Source organism: Enoplosus armatus, chromosome 3 (assembly GCF_043641665.1).
Source record: "Enoplosus armatus isolate fEnoArm2 chromosome 3, fEnoArm2.hap1, whole genome shotgun sequence".
NCBI lineage: Eukaryota > Metazoa > Chordata > Actinopteri > Centrarchiformes > Enoplosidae > Enoplosus > Enoplosus armatus.
In genome coordinates, this window is record NC_092182.1 from 6,057,065 (window position 1) to 6,075,508 (window position 18,444).

Sequence of the window (18,444 nt, forward strand, 5' to 3'; positions counted from 1 at the left end):
GGAAAGCAGCTTTATGCAAATTACTTATCATGCCCATAGAGTATTACATTATCATGATATTCACTGTGCATACAATTACAAAAATATTTTTTACAATATGTAAAGAATTGAAGATTTGTGTTTTTAAATATTCAGCAGAACACGTGGGATTTTGGAATTTATTTAAGGGAATCATTGTATGAGGGCTGACTTCTAATGAAGCACAGTGTAAAAAGCTGGACATTTTTCCAATATTGTTTCTCTGGGACTTTACAAAGGCAATTTGACGGGACTGAGTATGACATGTTATGTGGCCTGAATAAAGCAGGACTAAATATAATTGCAAACATGATTTAAGGTCTATATTGTTAAACAGAACACTCCATCCACTGCATCACATTTGACCTGTTAGTACCTTGCACTTATATCAGTTATGAAGTGACTGCCACTCACATACATGCCAACATGTGCAGCCTGATACCTCACAGATTCAGGGTCCAGGATCAGTTTTATCAATTGGAGTGAGCCACCATGGCTCCTGTGTGGCCACAGAGGATGGAACTGTCTCCATGGTGATCTCTCGGGCACACTAGTTTTTAATTTTTACTACTGAGGAGGGAGTGCAGCAGGATAGGGGGTGAAGGGAGTCGAGACAAGAGGCAGTGTTACCTAAAATCGAGGTAATTAGCTCCTTACTTGCTCTTTCCTGTCTGAGCACAATTACCCCTGAAATCAGCATCAAAACTTTGAGGTAGACAAAATTAAAGGGTGTTTATGCAGGATGGAAATATATACAGTTTATATGGTTAAAGCATAGCTGTTTGGAAGGCAGTGAAGTCCATTACCACTGTCAACACAATTTCATCTTATGCCACCAAATCACAAAATTTACTCAGATTTAGCTATTGTTGGCAAGACATAGAGTACTCCCTGAAGTGTTACACAAATATGGATAATACGTCATTCATACAATTATTCACAATATTGATGCAAAACATAATTACACGTAGATCAATGCAGATCTGCAGATTGTCTGCTAATGTTAGAGGATTTTTAATGACATGATGAAATCACCAAAAGTAAAAAGCCTTTTGCATTTTTGTTGTGTGTGTTTTTGGTCTGTTTGTATGTCTGCCTAAGTGAGAGAGCCACAATTACATTCCATGGAGACCCAAAGAGGGGCCTAGTGGCCCTCTGTTTGTGCCCCTTCCCCCACAAAACATGGCAAACTGACCTCCCCCCTCTGTGAGTGTGAGACACTTTATCCCATCCCCCCTCCCCACTCGGCCTCTCTACTTTGAAAGGACAGGAGATAACAGTTTGAAAGGACAGGAGATAGCCCCATAATCATTAATGTATTCAGATTGGTTTACCTGCAAACAGCTAACAGCATGCCTTTCTTTGCCCCAAACCCATTCCCATCCCCCAACTTCTCAACACTATGCAAATGCAATAAAGCACATAAAACACATCGCATATCCACTACAAGCAATAACACAAGTTATAACTGAACAAGATGACGATAAAGAGATGGAGAGGACACATTTTTGAGATTTAATTTCCAAGCTGCTTATAAGATCCAGTAGATTTAATAATAAAAAAAAAAAATACATTCCATGATAGTGTGTGCTTAAAAACGTTTACAAGTTTAAACATTTAGATTGTTTTATCAATTACTTGTGTAATTTCTAAGTAGTACAATTAATAGGAAAATTATTTATATAATTCCTCTGGCCTCTCTGTTGTGTTGTCTACTCAACTATAAGATAATCAAAACAAGTCACAAGTCAACAACATTTTTTGGGGCATATAATCTATAGTTTGATTTATTGTGGGAAATGGAAACATGAAGATTGTCTGTTCAAAACATTTTGAGATTATTATCTCAGAAACGACAAGTCAGTATGTATGTATGCCTCAGAAAGTCTCAGTCGTCCCTTGTGATTGTCTCAAGCAGTGGATAAATACATACATAACGTTTTGCAGGGTAACTTGAATCCGTTTTCAATGGCAGTTCAGATAAATGTCAAGGATTTGGTGAAAAATGAATAAATAATGATACTGGCCAATCAGAACACATCACAGTTGACCAAATATTATATTGAAGGCCTTGAATCCAAGCAAGACTTGAAGGCTATTCAAGGACTGGCCTGAGCAGTGAAAGTCTAACTCGGGCGCCATCTTGGGGACCGCAGGGCTTGTTACCAGTCGGCCACTTGTAAAGCTCAGGTCATCGTCCAGGCTGACAAAGGTGACCGAATATATGTAACGTATAGCTAAGGTTTTATGTGGGATGTCACCAGTAATAATGTTTTATCGTTAAACAAAATCACGGAGTCGTTAGCCGAGTCAACCCTCTTTAACGTTCTTGTGTCTTGGGCAGAAGCTCATGGCTAATAAATTAACTTTAACTTAAGCTAACTGGCTAGCTAAGTAACTATAGTTACAAGTAAATTATGCAAATGTTAGCGTTAAGTGGTGAGAGATGTGAAAATTGACTCCTGTGAAAAGCTCCCATAAAATAACCTTAGTTGAAAGTAGAAATAATTCCCAGTTTACTTTGTCTCAAGTACACATTTTTAATTGACTTGACTTTGCAATTTAGTTAAGTCATTTATCAGCATAGAGAGACTAGCTAAACCAAGTGAGCTTAACTTTTTATCTTTTAAATAATGTCAAGTGGGCTAAACTAATTTGGTATTTGGCTTTCCAAGGCTATTCCCCCACCAATTCAAAGTTTGGAATTTTTAGTTTCTGCCAAAAAGATTAACTTTATATGCCTTAACGTCCATGCACCATCTGTAGTGAGCTGACGTGTCAATGTGTAAACATAAGCATCTCTTCCTGGCCTGCACTGTAACTATAAAGAACTTACTGTTGGTAAACCCTGGCAATGATGTCCAAAAGTAAGGCTGGATAACCAAAGACAGAAACTATTCCTGAAGACCTTCAGGTTCACAGTGTGTGCATTGGTTTGTCTAATATTAGGGCCCTGCGGTAGAGGGATCCTGTTACAAAGTCAATTTTAACACATTTATCATGTCTTGTTGACATTGTGCTGACATAGGGCAGATTTCTAAATAAGTTTGTATTTGATCAGTTTAACGTACACAAATTGACACAGTAAATCTGAAGGCAGGTGGGATTCTAGCATCAGATTAAGGTGTACTTCGTAGTCTGCTGTGGGCACTGTGCTTCATAGCTAAATGAGGATTTGTTTGTTATAGTATTTCATACTTAACAGGTAGCTCAAACTGTTATCCCGGTGAGTGAATACGTGATGACTACATTGATACATTGATTATGCTCCTATGCATTCCCTGCTTTATCATGGCAACAGCACTGTTGACCTCTTTGAACAAAGGTTGTCAAATGAGCTCCTTGTTAACTTCATATTTATTTTTTATTTACTTGATGTTTGAGAATCTCTGGGCTAGTGTGCGCTGTGCTGTTATACAGTTTTCCCACAAGAGGTCACTGCTGTCTTTCTTCATGTAGAAGGAGAGGCCACAGTAAACTGAACTGTGCAGGCAGGTTGCCTTACCAGCCAAATCTTATACAGTTAGCTTAATACTTCCTGCTATGATGCATAACATGAATTACCAACAGAATGGTTCATGGGGAACAATCTTCTGGAGACAAGTAGTTATCAATAGATGTTAATTCTATAGATGTTAAGAAATGTGAAACAGATCAGTGGCTAATTTGCTTACAGGTAGCGTCATCCAAATGTCTTTGATAAGCACTTGCATAGTGTTGCTATTGCTACAACTTCCTCCTCAATTTATGAGAAATACATTTTCAAAAGCAAAGTTCTAAGCTGTCCTAACATATTTTTAACAATGTTAACATAAGCTCCTGTGTCTCTTAGGATATACATTAGGCAAAATAAAGAAAACAAGAAGCTCCTAAAATGGCAAATAAATGCGGGAGAACTGTGCTTACAATGTGTTATTAATGTGTGATCACACCAGTTCGAAGACCAGTATCAGGCTAATCACACATCGGTGTAATTTGGTTTGCATTTTTAGCATTGTCATTAAACGTTTATAGGCCAAAGGAAGAGAATACATTTCATTTAGTGCCTGTTTACTCATTGCTTTTATTTATATAGCTGTTTTTATCTTTCCCCATGATGGTTGGTTTAACTTGAGGGTGGGAACTAGTGAGACAAGTTCCTCCTTAAGAATACAGCCACAGGCCTGTTCTTTATGCTCCCAACTGCTGACTATCCTTCACAGCTACACCAAAGGCCTTCTTTATAGCAATTCTATGAAACACCAACAGCTGTATGCAGTCTTGTTGGTAGCTGGCACAACTAGGTATGCAGTAGCTGATTATTTTGATCTGGGCCTAGCGCCTCTTGCTCTGAGTACTGCGTTTCAGCTTGCCTGTGCTAAACAAAAGACAAGCAGCCAGGAAATGCACCAGCCAATCAGCAGCTGCCTTACATTTTGTCAGCGTGCATGGCCAGTCTCAGTGAGCCTTGTATCAGAGCAGTGAGTTGGACTGCTTAGAGAGCCGTGGCTGTGCTCTGAGCAGGGTGAGGGCTGACAGGGCTGTCCTCCATGTTTTAATAAGCATTGACATATCACACAGAGTTTTTAGCCATGCATCCACAGAGGTAAGCCTAATTTTCATTCTTTCACATATACTACTCTGTTGATAAGGCACCAGCCACTGTGTGTGATCCGTGCCTGAGTAATAATACAGGTTTATCTGACAGACTGGGGGAGGGGGAAGAGTATTTGTCACCCCACAGCATAGGATTGGAGCTTGGAAGGAGAGCATAGCATGGTAAAGTACAACAGACTGCCTCAGCTAGCTGGGTGGACACATACAGAAGAGGACCACAGGTCAAGTTTAAGGTCATTGTATATTCATAGTATACTGTCTGAGAAAACCTGCTTTCTTTTGTCAAGATCAAAAGAGGACTGAGTTTGTGTGGCTGCCCCTGGCCTTTGCTGTCAAGTTGGCAGGCCTGGTGAGGGATCCAAGCAGGATGGGAGAGGCAGGGAGCAGTGCAGAGAGGAGTCCCCAGAGGAATTAACAGATGGTAAACTGACAGCACAGCAAGTTTAATTTAGGCCTCAAACTGTCATGAGAGCAAGGCAGGAGGGCACTGTTGTTAATTGTTTGCCAGACCAACATGGCAATGAAGAACACTCTGTAAATTGTCTAGCTGCCTAATTTTTCTACACTTCTCCCAAAACGCAGTTCACCTCACCATAATACCCTTTTTTACTTGGTGAATTAAAAAAGCCATGCTTTTAACAGGCCTAATCCTGTAAGCTGCTCACCGGTTTTGTGGAACACCAATTATCTACGGACTAAATATGCCGTAGAATCTTATTTATCACAGGGTTGGAGGAATTGCCTGAGCCTAATGGTGTGCACTGCCTCCCAGTGTTGTTCTCTGCTGCCGAGTGTCAGCCATTTTAGAGAGCTTCCCCTTTCTGTCCCTCTGCTCCAAGCACACTGAGTATTTGTATGTAAGAGAGAAGGAAAGAAGAAGGGAAGGACTTCCTCTGAAAGGGCTCTGCATAGAAACCTCATCTCATCCAGAGAGGCTTGAAAACCTGTTTGAAGTCGACCAGGTTAGATTGAATTCTGTTTATATCTAATGTTGGTTTTCTAGATGCATGAATCAGATAAAAATGATTAAATTTAGGTAATGATTGTATCTGTGTCTGCCAGTTTGTTAATATTGTTATTTTATTCTTTGACATATTCCAGGTGGAATATGTGATATGTGGTTTGTCATTATTAGTGGATGATGTCTGACAAAGGCTCTGTTTTAAATATAACCAAGGGAACTATGGCCTGGATATAATGGCGCACATAATGTTGCTTGACCAGGGTTCAGGAGCAGTCTGCATTGACTGAAACAGCAACCCCCCCCCAGTGTTTTATGAATGGTGCTTGGTAATTCGTCTAATCCCTTCATTCCACTATGGTGTGAGGATTGGTGTGGGCACACTTAAATCTGCATTACATCGACCCACACAGCCTATTTAGTTTGGTGTGTGTCTTTGAAATTGTTGACCTTCTCAGACCTGTCTAGATGATGTAGTTGGCCTTGACATTTTGCCCTGGCTTGTGTTTCCGTTTAGAAGGATGGTTTACAGTTGTGTTGCGCTGTACATGTACCAATGCATTTTAATTGTGTGCATTGTTTGTATACATGGTTTGAAGTTCTATAGTTGATCAAATGAAATGCATATATTTAAAGATGACTTCCACAGAAAGATGGGAACATGCACAGCTGTTTTTCTGTTTTTTTTATTTTCAGCTTACTGCTGCTCACACTCAAATCTCCAGGCAGATATTGATTATGAGACAGTATATGCTGAAGAAGAAGCATTGGAGGGAGAGAGAGAGAGAGGGAGGGAGTGGGTTATGCCTTCTGTGCTTTCTGGGAGGCCTGTGACATTTTCAGTCCGCTCTTTGTGTCCAGTATTAGGGCCCATGCTGCATATCAACATGCTGGGGCACATAATAAGCTGCATGTGGTCCTTTACAGCAGATTTGACTGGTGCCGTGTATACGTGCTGTGTGTGCGGTGCGCACAGTGGTCAGGGAGGGAGAGAGAGAGAGAGAGAGAGAGAGAGAGAGAGAGTGAGTGAGTGTGTTCAAAATGGATGCCATACACATACACTGGCTGAGAACACAGCGAGGGAGGGAATCTGATCCTATTCCTGTCAAGCCTGTAGAGCTGCATCCTCTATGTCTGATAAAAGGCACACGGCCAGTATATGTCTGTGTTGGGTTTAAAGGGAGCGAGGGACTTGATTTTCAGGAGGTTTTTAGCAACAGTGAGGAGCAGTCCTCTCTGCATTGCAGCACTGTGGCTGAGGAGAGCGGGGAGAAGGAGCCTGTGTGGCACACCGAGCTGAGCATCCAATCAGGCACCTCCGTGTGGTGCTCAAGCCAATCGGCAGCCTGCAGCCGAGGTTAAAGATTGACAATTGCAGGAGAGAGCAGCAGGGAGAGAAGGCCTTCTGGGAAACCTGGACCCATCTTTTCCCTCATCCCCAACGCCCTCAATAATTGAAAAAGATAAAAGAATAGGCTGAAGAATCTGTATATGAGAAAGGAGAAAGGTATGCTGTTGATTTCCTACATTGAAGCATGGATGTTATGGCAATGGTGGGTGTGGAAAGGGTTGTACCAGTAGGTTACTATAGGCTGTATTGTGTGCTCTGTGGTCTGTGATTTAAAAGATGTTTTTGTCAGGATGGGCAGCATTGATTTTCTTCCCTGTGCCTGTCCCTGTCTTTCTCTTTGTCTCTTGTTGCTGTATTTCCTGCCCTGGACAGGACATGATGTTGCTGGGGTAGATTGTCTGAGGCTGTCCAGACAGGTTAGATGAGGAGGCCAGTAAAGCCATTTCACTGCACCCCTGTCTGTCTCTGCTGATGTGCTGTGCTCCTGTCTGTCATTTCATCCTTCTGTAGTGATGGAGGAGGAGGGGTGGGGTGGTTAACAAGATTATTGAAATGGAGGCAGTCATTTTGTTGTTAGTGAATTCACGTCTATTTTTCACACAAAACATTCAAATGGTGCTTTCCTCAGGATAGAGGGAAATGAAAATAGGAAAAATTGAAGCCATCTGAACAGTGAGGCCGGTGCATCTGCTGTGGCGTCAGATAAAATGGCAACAATAATAGGATCGACAACAGGGCGCCTGCAAACCAAGGTGAACTGATACTGAAAAAAACCTGTTGGGAAGATTTTGAATAGAAGGTGGTTCACAGCAAATTGTGGCTTGCATTTGAAGGAAATGTTTCTCAACAGATCTGGGGCTGTAATTATGCAATCCGTGATGATATGCTGTCTGTTATTAGGGTACTTGATCAATGAATATTACGTGGTTGTTTTAAAGCAGCATGGAAGTCTATTTACATGGTTTTCACTTGTTGGATGCCAGAAGGTTCAGACGACTGCAGAGTCTACTGTGTTTCTTCTGTGTTTTCATATTTACTATTTATAGACCTGTGGTCAGGTGCCTGTTATTTATAATTGGAAAGTGGCCCTACACATTGAGCTGCCTTTGCTCCAGTATTGGTTAACTTTTGCTTTAATTGAGTTTGAGATATTTTTAACATTTAGAAGATGTCTGACTGAGTCACCAAGTTGTAGTCTACTTCTACTTTAGAGCTTTGCATTGTTTGTGTCTTTAAGCTGTTGATGTATGATTTGAGTGATATAATTGCTTGGATATTTTCTGTCATGATGGGAGTAGCAGTCAATTTTTGTTTAGAAGTCTATTCAGTACCTGTATCATATGTCTGGCATTAGGTCATTTTGTAGACCAGTTGTTTCCTGTGGCCTGTTTGTTTTCTTGCAGTGTAGTCCTTTTGTAATAAGTGTTTTGATGTGTTTATTGAAATCATGTAACCTTTAGCAGACTACAAAACAGATGTTTTTGTCAACTGCACACAGTGCTGGAGTAATCAGAATTTACAAATCATTCTTAAGTATTTCATCCCATCCCAGACACAATTTAGCAACCTGTCACTGGTGATAACTCCATTTAATGACTTAGTCATTCACATCAGTCTAAGCCTTTGAAACTGTTTTTAGCAGTTCATAGCACTAGGAGTAGCGGTTTGAAGATGGTTTTTAATATTACATTTTAGAGATTTACGATGCTTTTGTTCCCAACTGAGCACCCCAAATCTAACTAGAATTATATTAATGTCAAGTGAGAGCTTGTTGGCAAAATTGACCTTTCTTGTCTAGAATAACTCCATTGTAGTAAGATGAGGGGAATGTATTAAGAGATAGGTGAGACTGGCATTCAATAACAAACTTCTGCAGGAATGTATTAGTCTTAACACTGAACATTTGACCATTTACATTTCCAGTAATGTAGCATACAACTGGAAGTCACAAATAGTCAAGATTGTTCGGATTTTGTTGACACTTTGCTTCTGAACCAATTAGGAAACTTGGCACTATTTGTGGCTTTTACACTGGGTAAAGATATTGATCGCATCTTTCAGTTGGCCTTCAAGGGCAGTTTAGTTTTCTAGGCTAACAAACTGGAGCAATGATGATGTTGCATACACTGTGGATGCCATAGCGTACGTCTTTTTTCGGTAGGCTATTTTCTGTTTTTGTAAGAAAGAGTGCTGTGGAGGGCTGAACGGAAATGAGGGGTCAACATCTTAAACCCCTTGGCCACCGGGATGCCCCAACTAGAGTGTACCTCTAAAGAACGTGTTGTTCAAAGGAACAATTTCAAAAAAAAAGTTTAATTTGATGATAATAGCACAAATAATAGATATGAGACATCTTCAGCTGTTTCAGCGGTTCAGTTCAGCCTTGACAATGCTCTTTTCTACATCAGTGTGACAGAGGACGAGGGAAAAACTGAGATTACAACAGAAGCAATGGAGATCTCAACACGGTCCAAAGGTAAGAACATCCTACAAGTTTGTTTTCAGATAGATTTGCAGAGCTCAATTTCTGCACTTATGAATGTCTGCAGTGATGTGTAAAGTTGTTTGTTGTTCACCCTGTGTGAGTGCAGGAAAACTGTGGTGTGTGTCTGCTTTAAGGAGGCCATCAGTGAGCCCTTCCTGGTTTGTGTAATCTTTGACCTTTGTCTGCAGTTTCAGACACGGGGTCAACAGAGCGGATGACCCAAAAACGAAAGATGCCGAGTCCCTCTCAGTCATCCAATGGTCACTCCTCTGCTGAAACCTCCCCCTGCCCAATGAAAAAGAAGAAGAAACCAGGTGCTGTTAGTGGCAGCAAAGACCAGGTAACAATCACAAAAAAACAGGATTTCAACCTGCTATCACTCCCAAACTGATGGATTGATTGTGTTTTGATATTCAGACTTACACAAGATAACAACAAGAATGTTTTAATCATCAAGCTCCTTAGTGAAAGATTTGAGTAAACCTGAAATTTATGCTGTTTATACAATTGCCTTGTCCAGTTCACCCAAATCACTAAAATATATTTTTCCTCTTTGTGGTATCTAGCTATTTGGATAGTTTTAGGTCTGAGATGTTTGCAACTGAGACTTCTGCTGCCACCCTCAAACATGGAACTTTGCTCAATGCATCCAAAAAGATAAAATTCAAATTAGATATTCATGTTGATTGTTCAAACTTTGGTGAAGACTTCAATGTTATTTTCAGTGATTATAACTGAATTCATATAAATTACTATGAAATAGTCAACGATTATTTGCTGTTCTTGGAGTATTTTAACCCCAGATGAATTGCACCAAATGGACATTATGTTTCACATTTTATAAATATTTTTTCAGTCTTCCTGTCTATTTTTGTTGTGAGGTTAATTTTTAAGATTCAAAATTTGTGGAAGTCTGAGTAAACATCAATAACACAAATATCTGTGTGAAAATCTCAAGAAAACATTTGCAGCTCTGTAGTTTAACTTTTTATTTACGTATTATAAAAGACATTAGTTCATAATCTGCTGCTCATTGCTAGTGAGGCAGAGGTATTTCTTTCCTTGTTGCATTTAAGCTCTGAACTGTTCTATTCTTTGGTTCACATGTCTGCAAGATTTTGGCTGTTTGACATTTGAATAATGGCACTTATTTTCATGAAACTCTTTGTATCCATCTGTTATAAGTTTGGTTGTGATTTCCACCTCTAGTTTGTTCTATCGAATTATTTGAGTATTTCAGGAACAGTATGTATGCACTATTGCTTATTAGCATGTTATGTCACTGTATTTTACAGTGTTATGTTTAGTAGTGTGTGCTGTATGAATTAAGCTTGTGGTTATACACGTTTAGCAATCTGATAAATGTTCTGGTCTGCCTTGGTCCTTCTATTGCTTTATACTTGTGATAAAATGTTCTCTGTGCACCTACTTTTAACAAATGCTTTTTAGTTGCCACTATTTTAGTAAAATTCTCTGTAATCTGAGAAAATCATATGATTATATGTGGCTCATCATTTAGCTTCTGTTTTTTATGTGCATGCTTTGCTGCCTTTGTGCTGAAAGCACTTCACAAATGCACAGTAGGTAAATGATTGCTAGTATCTCACACTTGCTGACCTTTGTAAATGATTAGTAGCCACGGTAACTATCTGAGCTTTCGCCGGTTTAATCAAGGCTGTCCACACTGTTTACCCTTGTGCACATAAGTGATGGTTCTGTTCTATAACACAGAGTCAAACCAAAGAACTCAGCAAGTCACGTGACCAAATGTCCAGACCTGTTGTCTTTAGAGGTCATTTCCATCACAATGAAAACATCAACCAGCAGTGTAACACATGTGTTTTGGACTTTTGTTGATGTTGTGCATGTCTGCTTGGCTTCTCTAATCTCTGGCCTGATTTTGACCTTTCCCAACTTTGTGTTTCTTTTGCCTGCATTCCAGTCAGAACTAAGACATGGTCCCTTTTACTATGTGAAGCAGCCAGCACTCACCACAGACCCTGTTGATGTTGTACCACAGGACGGCAGGAATGACTTCTACTGCTGGCTGTGCCACCGCGAGGGCCAGGTGCTCTGCTGTGAGCTCTGCCCCAGGGTGTACCATGCCAAGTGCCTCAAACTACCAGCAGAGCCCGAGGGCGACTGGTTCTGTCCGGAGTGTGAGGTACTCACCCAGGAATGCGTATAGTGTATGGGTGTTGCTTACCGTATTTCAAAGCCTGTAGTCAAAACCTGTTGTAATATTTGTTTAATTATCCAGGACCTCTCAGTAAGTTTGGACGTAAGTGATAAAAACATGTTGAGCCTGCATTAATTCTGTGCCACAATGGGATAAGAACAAAGTTTTCAACCATTTCCCTCTTGATGTCTTCCAGAAAATAACAGTTGCTGAGTGTATAGAGACTCAGAGCAAAGCCATGATGATGCTAACTATAGACCAGCTGTCTTACCTACTAAAGTTTGCCCTTCAGAAGATGAAACAGCCAGGTGTAAGTATTCTGGTCCCTCTGTCTTTCTAGGGAATTCATGCTACCATTACTGATATTGTGTTGAGGCAGACACTCTCAGACATTACATACGGGGTACTCTGTTTGCTCTCATTTTGATTTCACTTGGATATTGGCATGTGTTCTTTTCTTGCCAGTCTTAATTTTTAGATTACTTATGCAACAAAAAGACACTTTTGTTTCTGGTCATCGTATTCCCATCAGTTGTGCCAGATGTTAAGATCTGCACCCTGAAGTACTACCTGTCCACATCTTAGTCCAGCATGATATATTATTGATTCGCATGTGCAAATTATTTCTAATAACAGAACTAACAATCATAGTCATTGTACTATAATGGGCCTGTCATGGCTGGAAACCATGAAGGTAAACCTGCTAGCTGGTGGTGAGGATACAGCTGCCCCTCTCACTCTCTTTCAGGATCATCCCCGCTTGTCATCTCGCTCCCCCCATGCAGCTTCCACGCAGAGAAAGACTTTTAATTGGGTAATCAATTACACCACTAACAAGACCCCGTCATGATTTCTTCCTCCACTGGTTTTCCTCCTTTTGTTTGAAGCGGCTTCTTTTAGAGTTTGTAGTAGTAGCATGGTGGTAGCATGTTCATGTGCGGTAGAGGGGAAGGTTGTGCAGTAAGTTTGGCCTGAGAGTTTGTCTACCTTCACTTTCTTTTCTGTCAATTTTATAGACTGAACCCTTCCAGAAACCTGTCTCTCTGGAACAGCACCCAGATTATGCGGAGTACATTTTTCACCCTATGGATCTTTGTACACTTGAGAAGGTAAACCACAAACTGTCACATATTCTTCTTTGATAATATAAATGTAGAAATAAGTTTGTCAGTCGGGCATTATCTTTTCTTTGTGCACTGCAGAATATTAAAAAGAAAATGTATGGCTGCACAGAGGCCTTCTTGGCAGATGCAAAATGGATTTTGCACAACTGTATTATATACAATGGAGGTATGTTTTGTTGTGTTAAACCACGTTTAAGAATAATTCGGTAATATACCATTTTCATGTAATGTCGTGAAATAGTCTAATTGACATTCAATGAAATCCACTCTGTTCCACTGTTAATTGTCAGATGTCAATCACTTATTTTGTAAAACAAAATATGACAATATTTGACAAAAAAAAATAAATTAACATGCTGTCATGATTACAATACAATGCCACTGAACAACAATTAACAATAATATTGAATCATCAGCATGTCTACTATACTGTATTTAAATTGTTTAACATAAACGTATGTCCTCGTTTCAGGCAATCACAAACTCACGGCTACTGCTAAAGTGATAGTAAAAATCTGTGAACATGAGGTGGGTATGTGGTTTGGGTTACAAAAGATTTTTATAGTCGACCTGGATTTTGATTTGTTGGTTGATCTAAAACACTAGGTGTGACAGCTGAAGTTTCATTTCATGTCCTTTGATTCTTTAATTGCAGATGAACGAGATTGAAGTTTGTCCTGAATGTTATCTGTCTGCTTGCCAAAAGAGAGACAACTGGTTCTGTGAGCCTTGTGTAAGCTAGTTGAGTAACTTGAAGTTTCTGTTGATGATTCCACCAGATTGTTTACCCATTCAAACAGAGATCACTGGAATACAACCACTTAGTTCCAGTGTTTTACTGTATGTCTGCAGAGTAACCCGCACCCTCTAGTGTGGGCCAAACTGAAAGGATTTCCATTCTGGCCTGCTAAAGCTCTGCGGGACAAAGATGGACAGGTGGATGCTCGCTTTTTTGGTCAGCATGACAGGTATCAGCCCTTTGTGCTTTACTTGCTTGGGCAATTTGGCACATTTCAAGCTTTGTTTATGATGTGAATCTTTATTCTTCAGGGCCTGGGTTCCTTTAAACAATTGCTACCTCATGTCCAAAGAGATTCCATTCTCTGTGAAGAAGACCAAAAGCATCTTCAACAGTGCCATGCAAGAGATGGAGGTCTATGTGGAGAACATGAGGAAGAAGTTTGGAGTCTTTAACTATGCCCCCTTCAGGACACCCTACACTCCTGAGAACAACTTCCAGATGCTGCTGGATCCTTCCAATCCCTCATCCACCCCTGTCAAACCTGAGAAACAGGAGAAAATCAAGCTGAGCTTTGATATGACGGCATCACCCAAGATCCCTTTGGCCAGGACCATGCTGTCTGGGGCTGGGGTGGGAGGGAGCACAGCAGGCCGGCGGCTCCCTCTCAGTGACATGCCTCGCTCTCCCATGAGCACCAACTCCTCTGCTCATACTGGTTCGGATGGGGAACAGGAGACGGCGGACAAGTCCCAGACAAAAGCTCCAAACAGCCAGTACAGTACAGGAGAAGAGTCCATGGACTGTACAGGTATTCCACCAGGTGCATTTTAGTGTAGCAACAAGTATGTTGTGTCTACTGGGAGGAGACATAATTTAACAGTAAATATCTCTGAACAGCATCACCTGCCCATCCTCGACCCGGTCCTGCAGGCAGTTCCTTGGACAGCCCTAAACCATTCCACTCTCAAGCTCCTGGCATGCCCAAGCAGGAAAAGACACCAGCAACGGGAAGCATTCTGAACCTCAATCTAGGTGATCCTTTAACACCAAGTTGTTTAATATTGTCCATTCTCTGTGAGCAAATACAAATCACTATTGGACATGATTCTGCTAGAAATAAAGTATTTCTCTCGTGCTGATATTGCTGTTTCAATATTATTTTACGCTGTATCCTTCCAGATCGGAGTAAAGCAGAAATGGACCTAAAGGAGCTGAGTGAAACGGTTCAGCAGAAACAAGGAGCCACACCAGTCCTCACCTCTCCAAAAAGACAGATCAAGAGTCGTTTCCAGCTGAATTTGGACAAAACCATTGAGAGTTGCAAGGCACAGCTGGGTCAGTAGAGTTCACATGGAAAAAATAGCAATTTCTGAAGTATTTCTGTTGTTGATTGCTGAAAGAATCATTGCACTAATGGAAAAGGGGGTGTGACTTTGAATATGATGTGGTATTGTGGTGGGGTATTGAATCATTTTGATCCGGCTACTTGTTTACCTGTGTTTGCTCCTCTGTAGCTGTATTTAATAACCCTATAAGATATTGAATGGCAGTGTGATATTCCTCCTATCCCTTTGTTTTGCAGGTATAGATGAGATCTCTGTTGATGTGTATAAAGGTGTGGAACACAGTGACTCAGAAGACTCTGATAAATCTGACTCCAGTGACAGCGAGTATGCCAGTGATGAGGAGCAAAAGACCAAGGATGGTCAGGATGCAGCACCCAATGATGAAGCCCAGAAGGAGCCTACCAAAAGCAAGGTCAAAGACCAACCTTCCCCAAGCCAAGATAAGGAGGGTAAAGCTGATACGCTCGCAGCATCCGAGTCTGCAGCAGGTGACACCACTGTAACAGCATCAGATGCTCCAACTAAAGAGAAAATAAGCAAAGATTCAGAAAAAGAGAGCCCAGAGAAGACCAAAGCACCTCCAGCATCACCTGTTTCCAGAGAGAAGGCTCAGGTGAAAGAAGAGGCAAAGCAGCCCGTGGAGGACTCTGACTCAGAGAGAGAGCTGGTCATTGACCTCGGAGAGGAACAGGGAGGCAAGGACAGGAAGAGGAGCAGGAAAGACAACACCACTGTTAAAGATTCATCTGCTGGTAAACCTGAAGGTGAGAGTTGTACTTTTCTCTGTTGATCCCACAAGAAATAATCAAGCACACACTGAATGTAATGTCCATTTGTAGTATTTGTAACATGTGGAAACATCAGCAATTTTGTACAGGCGGAACTGGTAAATAATGTAGGTGCTTTCCCTTGTAGGTAAAGCCCTGACCCCGTCGACACTCCCATCTCAAAACAGTACAGCTCCTTCCACACCCTCCAGTGTTTCCACGCAGTCCCCTATGGCCATTCCTGTCACCATGGTCTCCTTCACTACTCCCTCTCCTGCAACCATAAGCCTTACAACCGTGCCCAGTACCACCGCAACCCCCCCCTCTTCCTCCTCCTCCTCCTCATCCTCAGCCTCTTCCACACCAGCTTTGAAGAAACAGCGCCCTCTGCTGCCCAGAGAGACAGTGCCAGTGGTGCAGAGAGCCGTGGTGTGGAATCCCACTGCCAAGTTTCAGACCTCTTCACAGAAGTGGCACATGCAGAAGGTGCAGCGTCAGCAGCAGAACCAGCAACCTGTGGCGACCACGCAGGCGTCGCCCAGGCAAGGCCAGGCTCAAGGGCTGACCCAGACACAGGCCACTGGGAATGGCTCGACAGTGGTATCCTCATCTTCAGCACAGCAGTCTTCACAAAGCACACGCTATCAGACCAGACAGGCTGTTAAAGGTAGATAACATCACAGTATTCATATTCAAGTTCACAGTGTGTGGGCCAGTATATATCACAATTCCTTCATGTAATAGTGATTAGAAAACTTTGTATACAAATGTTTGATATCCATGGTATCTATATGTTTAAGAAATAATCGGTTGGAATATTACATTTTACCCTCTACAGCAACAAATGTGCTTGCTGAATAGTTTAATAATAGTGTTTTTTAATTCTAGCTGTTCAACAAAAAGACACTCCACTCAGCACATCCACGTCAGCTGTCACCCTGGTATCCAGTAGTCCAGCTTCTGTTGCCATGATGGCAGCATCAAGTTTAGGCACAGCTGCTACATCTTCACCAGTGGCAACAGACCTGTATATTCCCACTGCCTCAGCAGATGTGGCTGCAGACATTGCCAAGTACACAAATAAAGTTAGTATAATGTTTTGTTTACATTTGCTTTGTAAGGTGCCAAATCCAATGGATCATTCTCTGGCTAAATAACCGAGATGAAAACAAGCCCTGAGAGAAATTTGTACATAACATGGGACAGAAAGATGACAAGAAAAAGAACCAAATTGGTGTTGGTGGATCATATGTCAATCTGATCCATCCATAAAACATTTTTTTTCTTGACTGAGATGTCACAATATTATGGTCCACTCTTTTTCAGATAATGGATGCAATCAAAGGTACAATGACTGAAATCTACAATGACCTATCTAAGAGTACTTCAGGGAATACAATAGCAGAGGTAGGTTTGCTCTCTGCCCTTTAGTGACTGAATGCTATTCAGATCATAACAGTGGCTTTGCATGTGATCCTTTACTTACCCTAACGTGACCATGGGTTTTTAATTCAGATAAGACGACTGAGAATCGAAATTGAAAAATTACAGTGGCTGCATCAACAAGAGTTGTCAGAAATGAAGCACAATCTTGGTGAGAACTTATGTGAGAAAAATACTATGCACACAGTCTTCTTTTCCCAAAACTGTATAATGAGCTTTGCTTGTGTTTGATCATGTTTGCGTACTTCACTGTAGAGCTGACGATGGCAGAGATGAGGCAGAGCCTGGAACAGGAGAGAGAGAGGCTGGTGACTGAGGTGAAGAAACAGATGGAGCTGGAGAAGCAGCAAGCCGTGGATGAGACAAAGAAGAAACAGTGGTGTGCTAACTGCAGAAAAGAGGCCATCTTCTACTGCTGCTGGAACACCAGCTACTGTGATTACCCCTGTCAGCAAGCCCACTGGCCCGAACACATGAAGTCCTGCACTCAGTCAGGTAACAGCACGTGCCTGCATGCTGCTGATGACATTCACACATAACATGTTTTTTTTAACCATACCCTTGTCTGGAAGTCTCCAGATCTTTGCCTGCCTGCATTATCACCAGCCACATTACTACTGACATTTTCATAGATGTATTTTCTTCACTTTTGTTCTATTTGTAGCCACAGCCCCACAGCAAGAGCCTGAGGCTGAGTCGACAGCGGACCTCCCAAACAAAGGTTTAGGGCAGACTAGCAGCGGCCCAAACTCTCTCAGAGACACGCCGGTCTCTGCACCATCAGACAAAGACTGTGACGTGGAGAAGAGCACTGACAACGTTGCTGTCACTTTGTCCTAACCAAGTTTGCCATACTTGAAAATGTAAATGTATAGATTGTTTTTTTTTTCACTACAAGAATATGTCTATGTAAATTGTACTGTTCAAGCAGCTGTTAAGGGAGCAATCTAAATTATTTTTATTTATATATTTTTGTTTGCCGTTCAGGGCTCACATACTGCCCCCCGGTGCACAGTGGTCTTTGAAACATTTTAAATGTGGAAACAAGACTGACAGCACATAGTTAGTGACCACTAGAGGGGGCAGTTTAAAAAAGTGTATACTGCATATTCATGCACTCCTTTGCAGTCTATAGAGAGCTGTCAGTATAAAGATCTTAAGAGCATGCCTTAGTGTCACAAAACATACACATAGTGTAAAAGACAACAGTTTAACAGTTTAAGACTGCAAAAATATAACCCATGTTATTGGACCACCCCAGCTTTAGATTATAGGACTGTTGACAGAAATGTCTGTAAATTACTTATTTTGTATTCTATGTTAATTTATTTGTTATTCTAATGTTGCCTGCTGTATACTGCAAAGAAAACAACAAATACAAACGTTTTAAACAAGCTGTTTCAATGGTTACACTGTGGTCTAAGTAGTTATG

At 41.2% G+C, this 18,444-nt stretch overlaps 1 protein-coding gene across 5 annotated transcripts; it reads left to right on the plus strand.

Annotated features, from left to right (window-relative positions):
• Nucleotides 1-4,589: 4,589 nt before the first annotated feature.
• zmynd8 (zinc finger, MYND-type containing 8) lies at nucleotides 4,590-18,444 on the plus strand. Of its 5 annotated transcripts, none has more exons than XM_070902038.1 (21): nucleotides 4,590-4,603; nucleotides 9,335-9,402; nucleotides 9,606-9,751; nucleotides 11,354-11,575; nucleotides 11,787-11,900; nucleotides 12,607-12,699; nucleotides 12,793-12,880; nucleotides 13,187-13,242; nucleotides 13,370-13,447; nucleotides 13,567-13,682; nucleotides 13,765-14,276; nucleotides 14,354-14,488; nucleotides 14,636-14,791; nucleotides 15,039-15,515; nucleotides 15,718-16,085; nucleotides 16,191-16,236; nucleotides 16,458-16,654; nucleotides 16,896-16,976; nucleotides 17,085-17,163; nucleotides 17,268-17,507; nucleotides 17,677-18,444. In XM_070902038.1, the coding sequence occupies exons 1-21, from the start codon at nucleotides 4,590-4,592 to the stop codon at nucleotides 17,850-17,852; spliced, it is 3,462 nt and encodes a 1,153-aa protein (XP_070758139.1). In that variant the 3' UTR covers nucleotides 17,853-18,444. The 5 variants fall into 5 exon arrangements, with proteins under 5 accessions (XP_070758139.1, XP_070758140.1, XP_070758141.1 ...); XM_070902039.1 differs by having other exon boundaries at nucleotides 11,432-11,575; XM_070902040.1 differs by lacking the exon at nucleotides 14,354-14,488 and having other exon boundaries at nucleotides 11,432-11,575.

Excerpts from the sequence above, each read along its gene's own strand:
- zmynd8 (XM_070902038.1), top strand. Across the intron at positions 12,881-13,186 it reads CTGTATTATATACAATGGAG|GCAATCACAAACTCACGGCT; the intron begins GTATGTTTTGTT and ends TCCTCGTTTCAG. Across the intron at positions 14,792-15,038 it reads GAGTTGCAAGGCACAGCTGG|GTATAGATGAGATCTCTGTT; the intron begins GTCAGTAGAGTT and ends TTTGTTTTGCAG.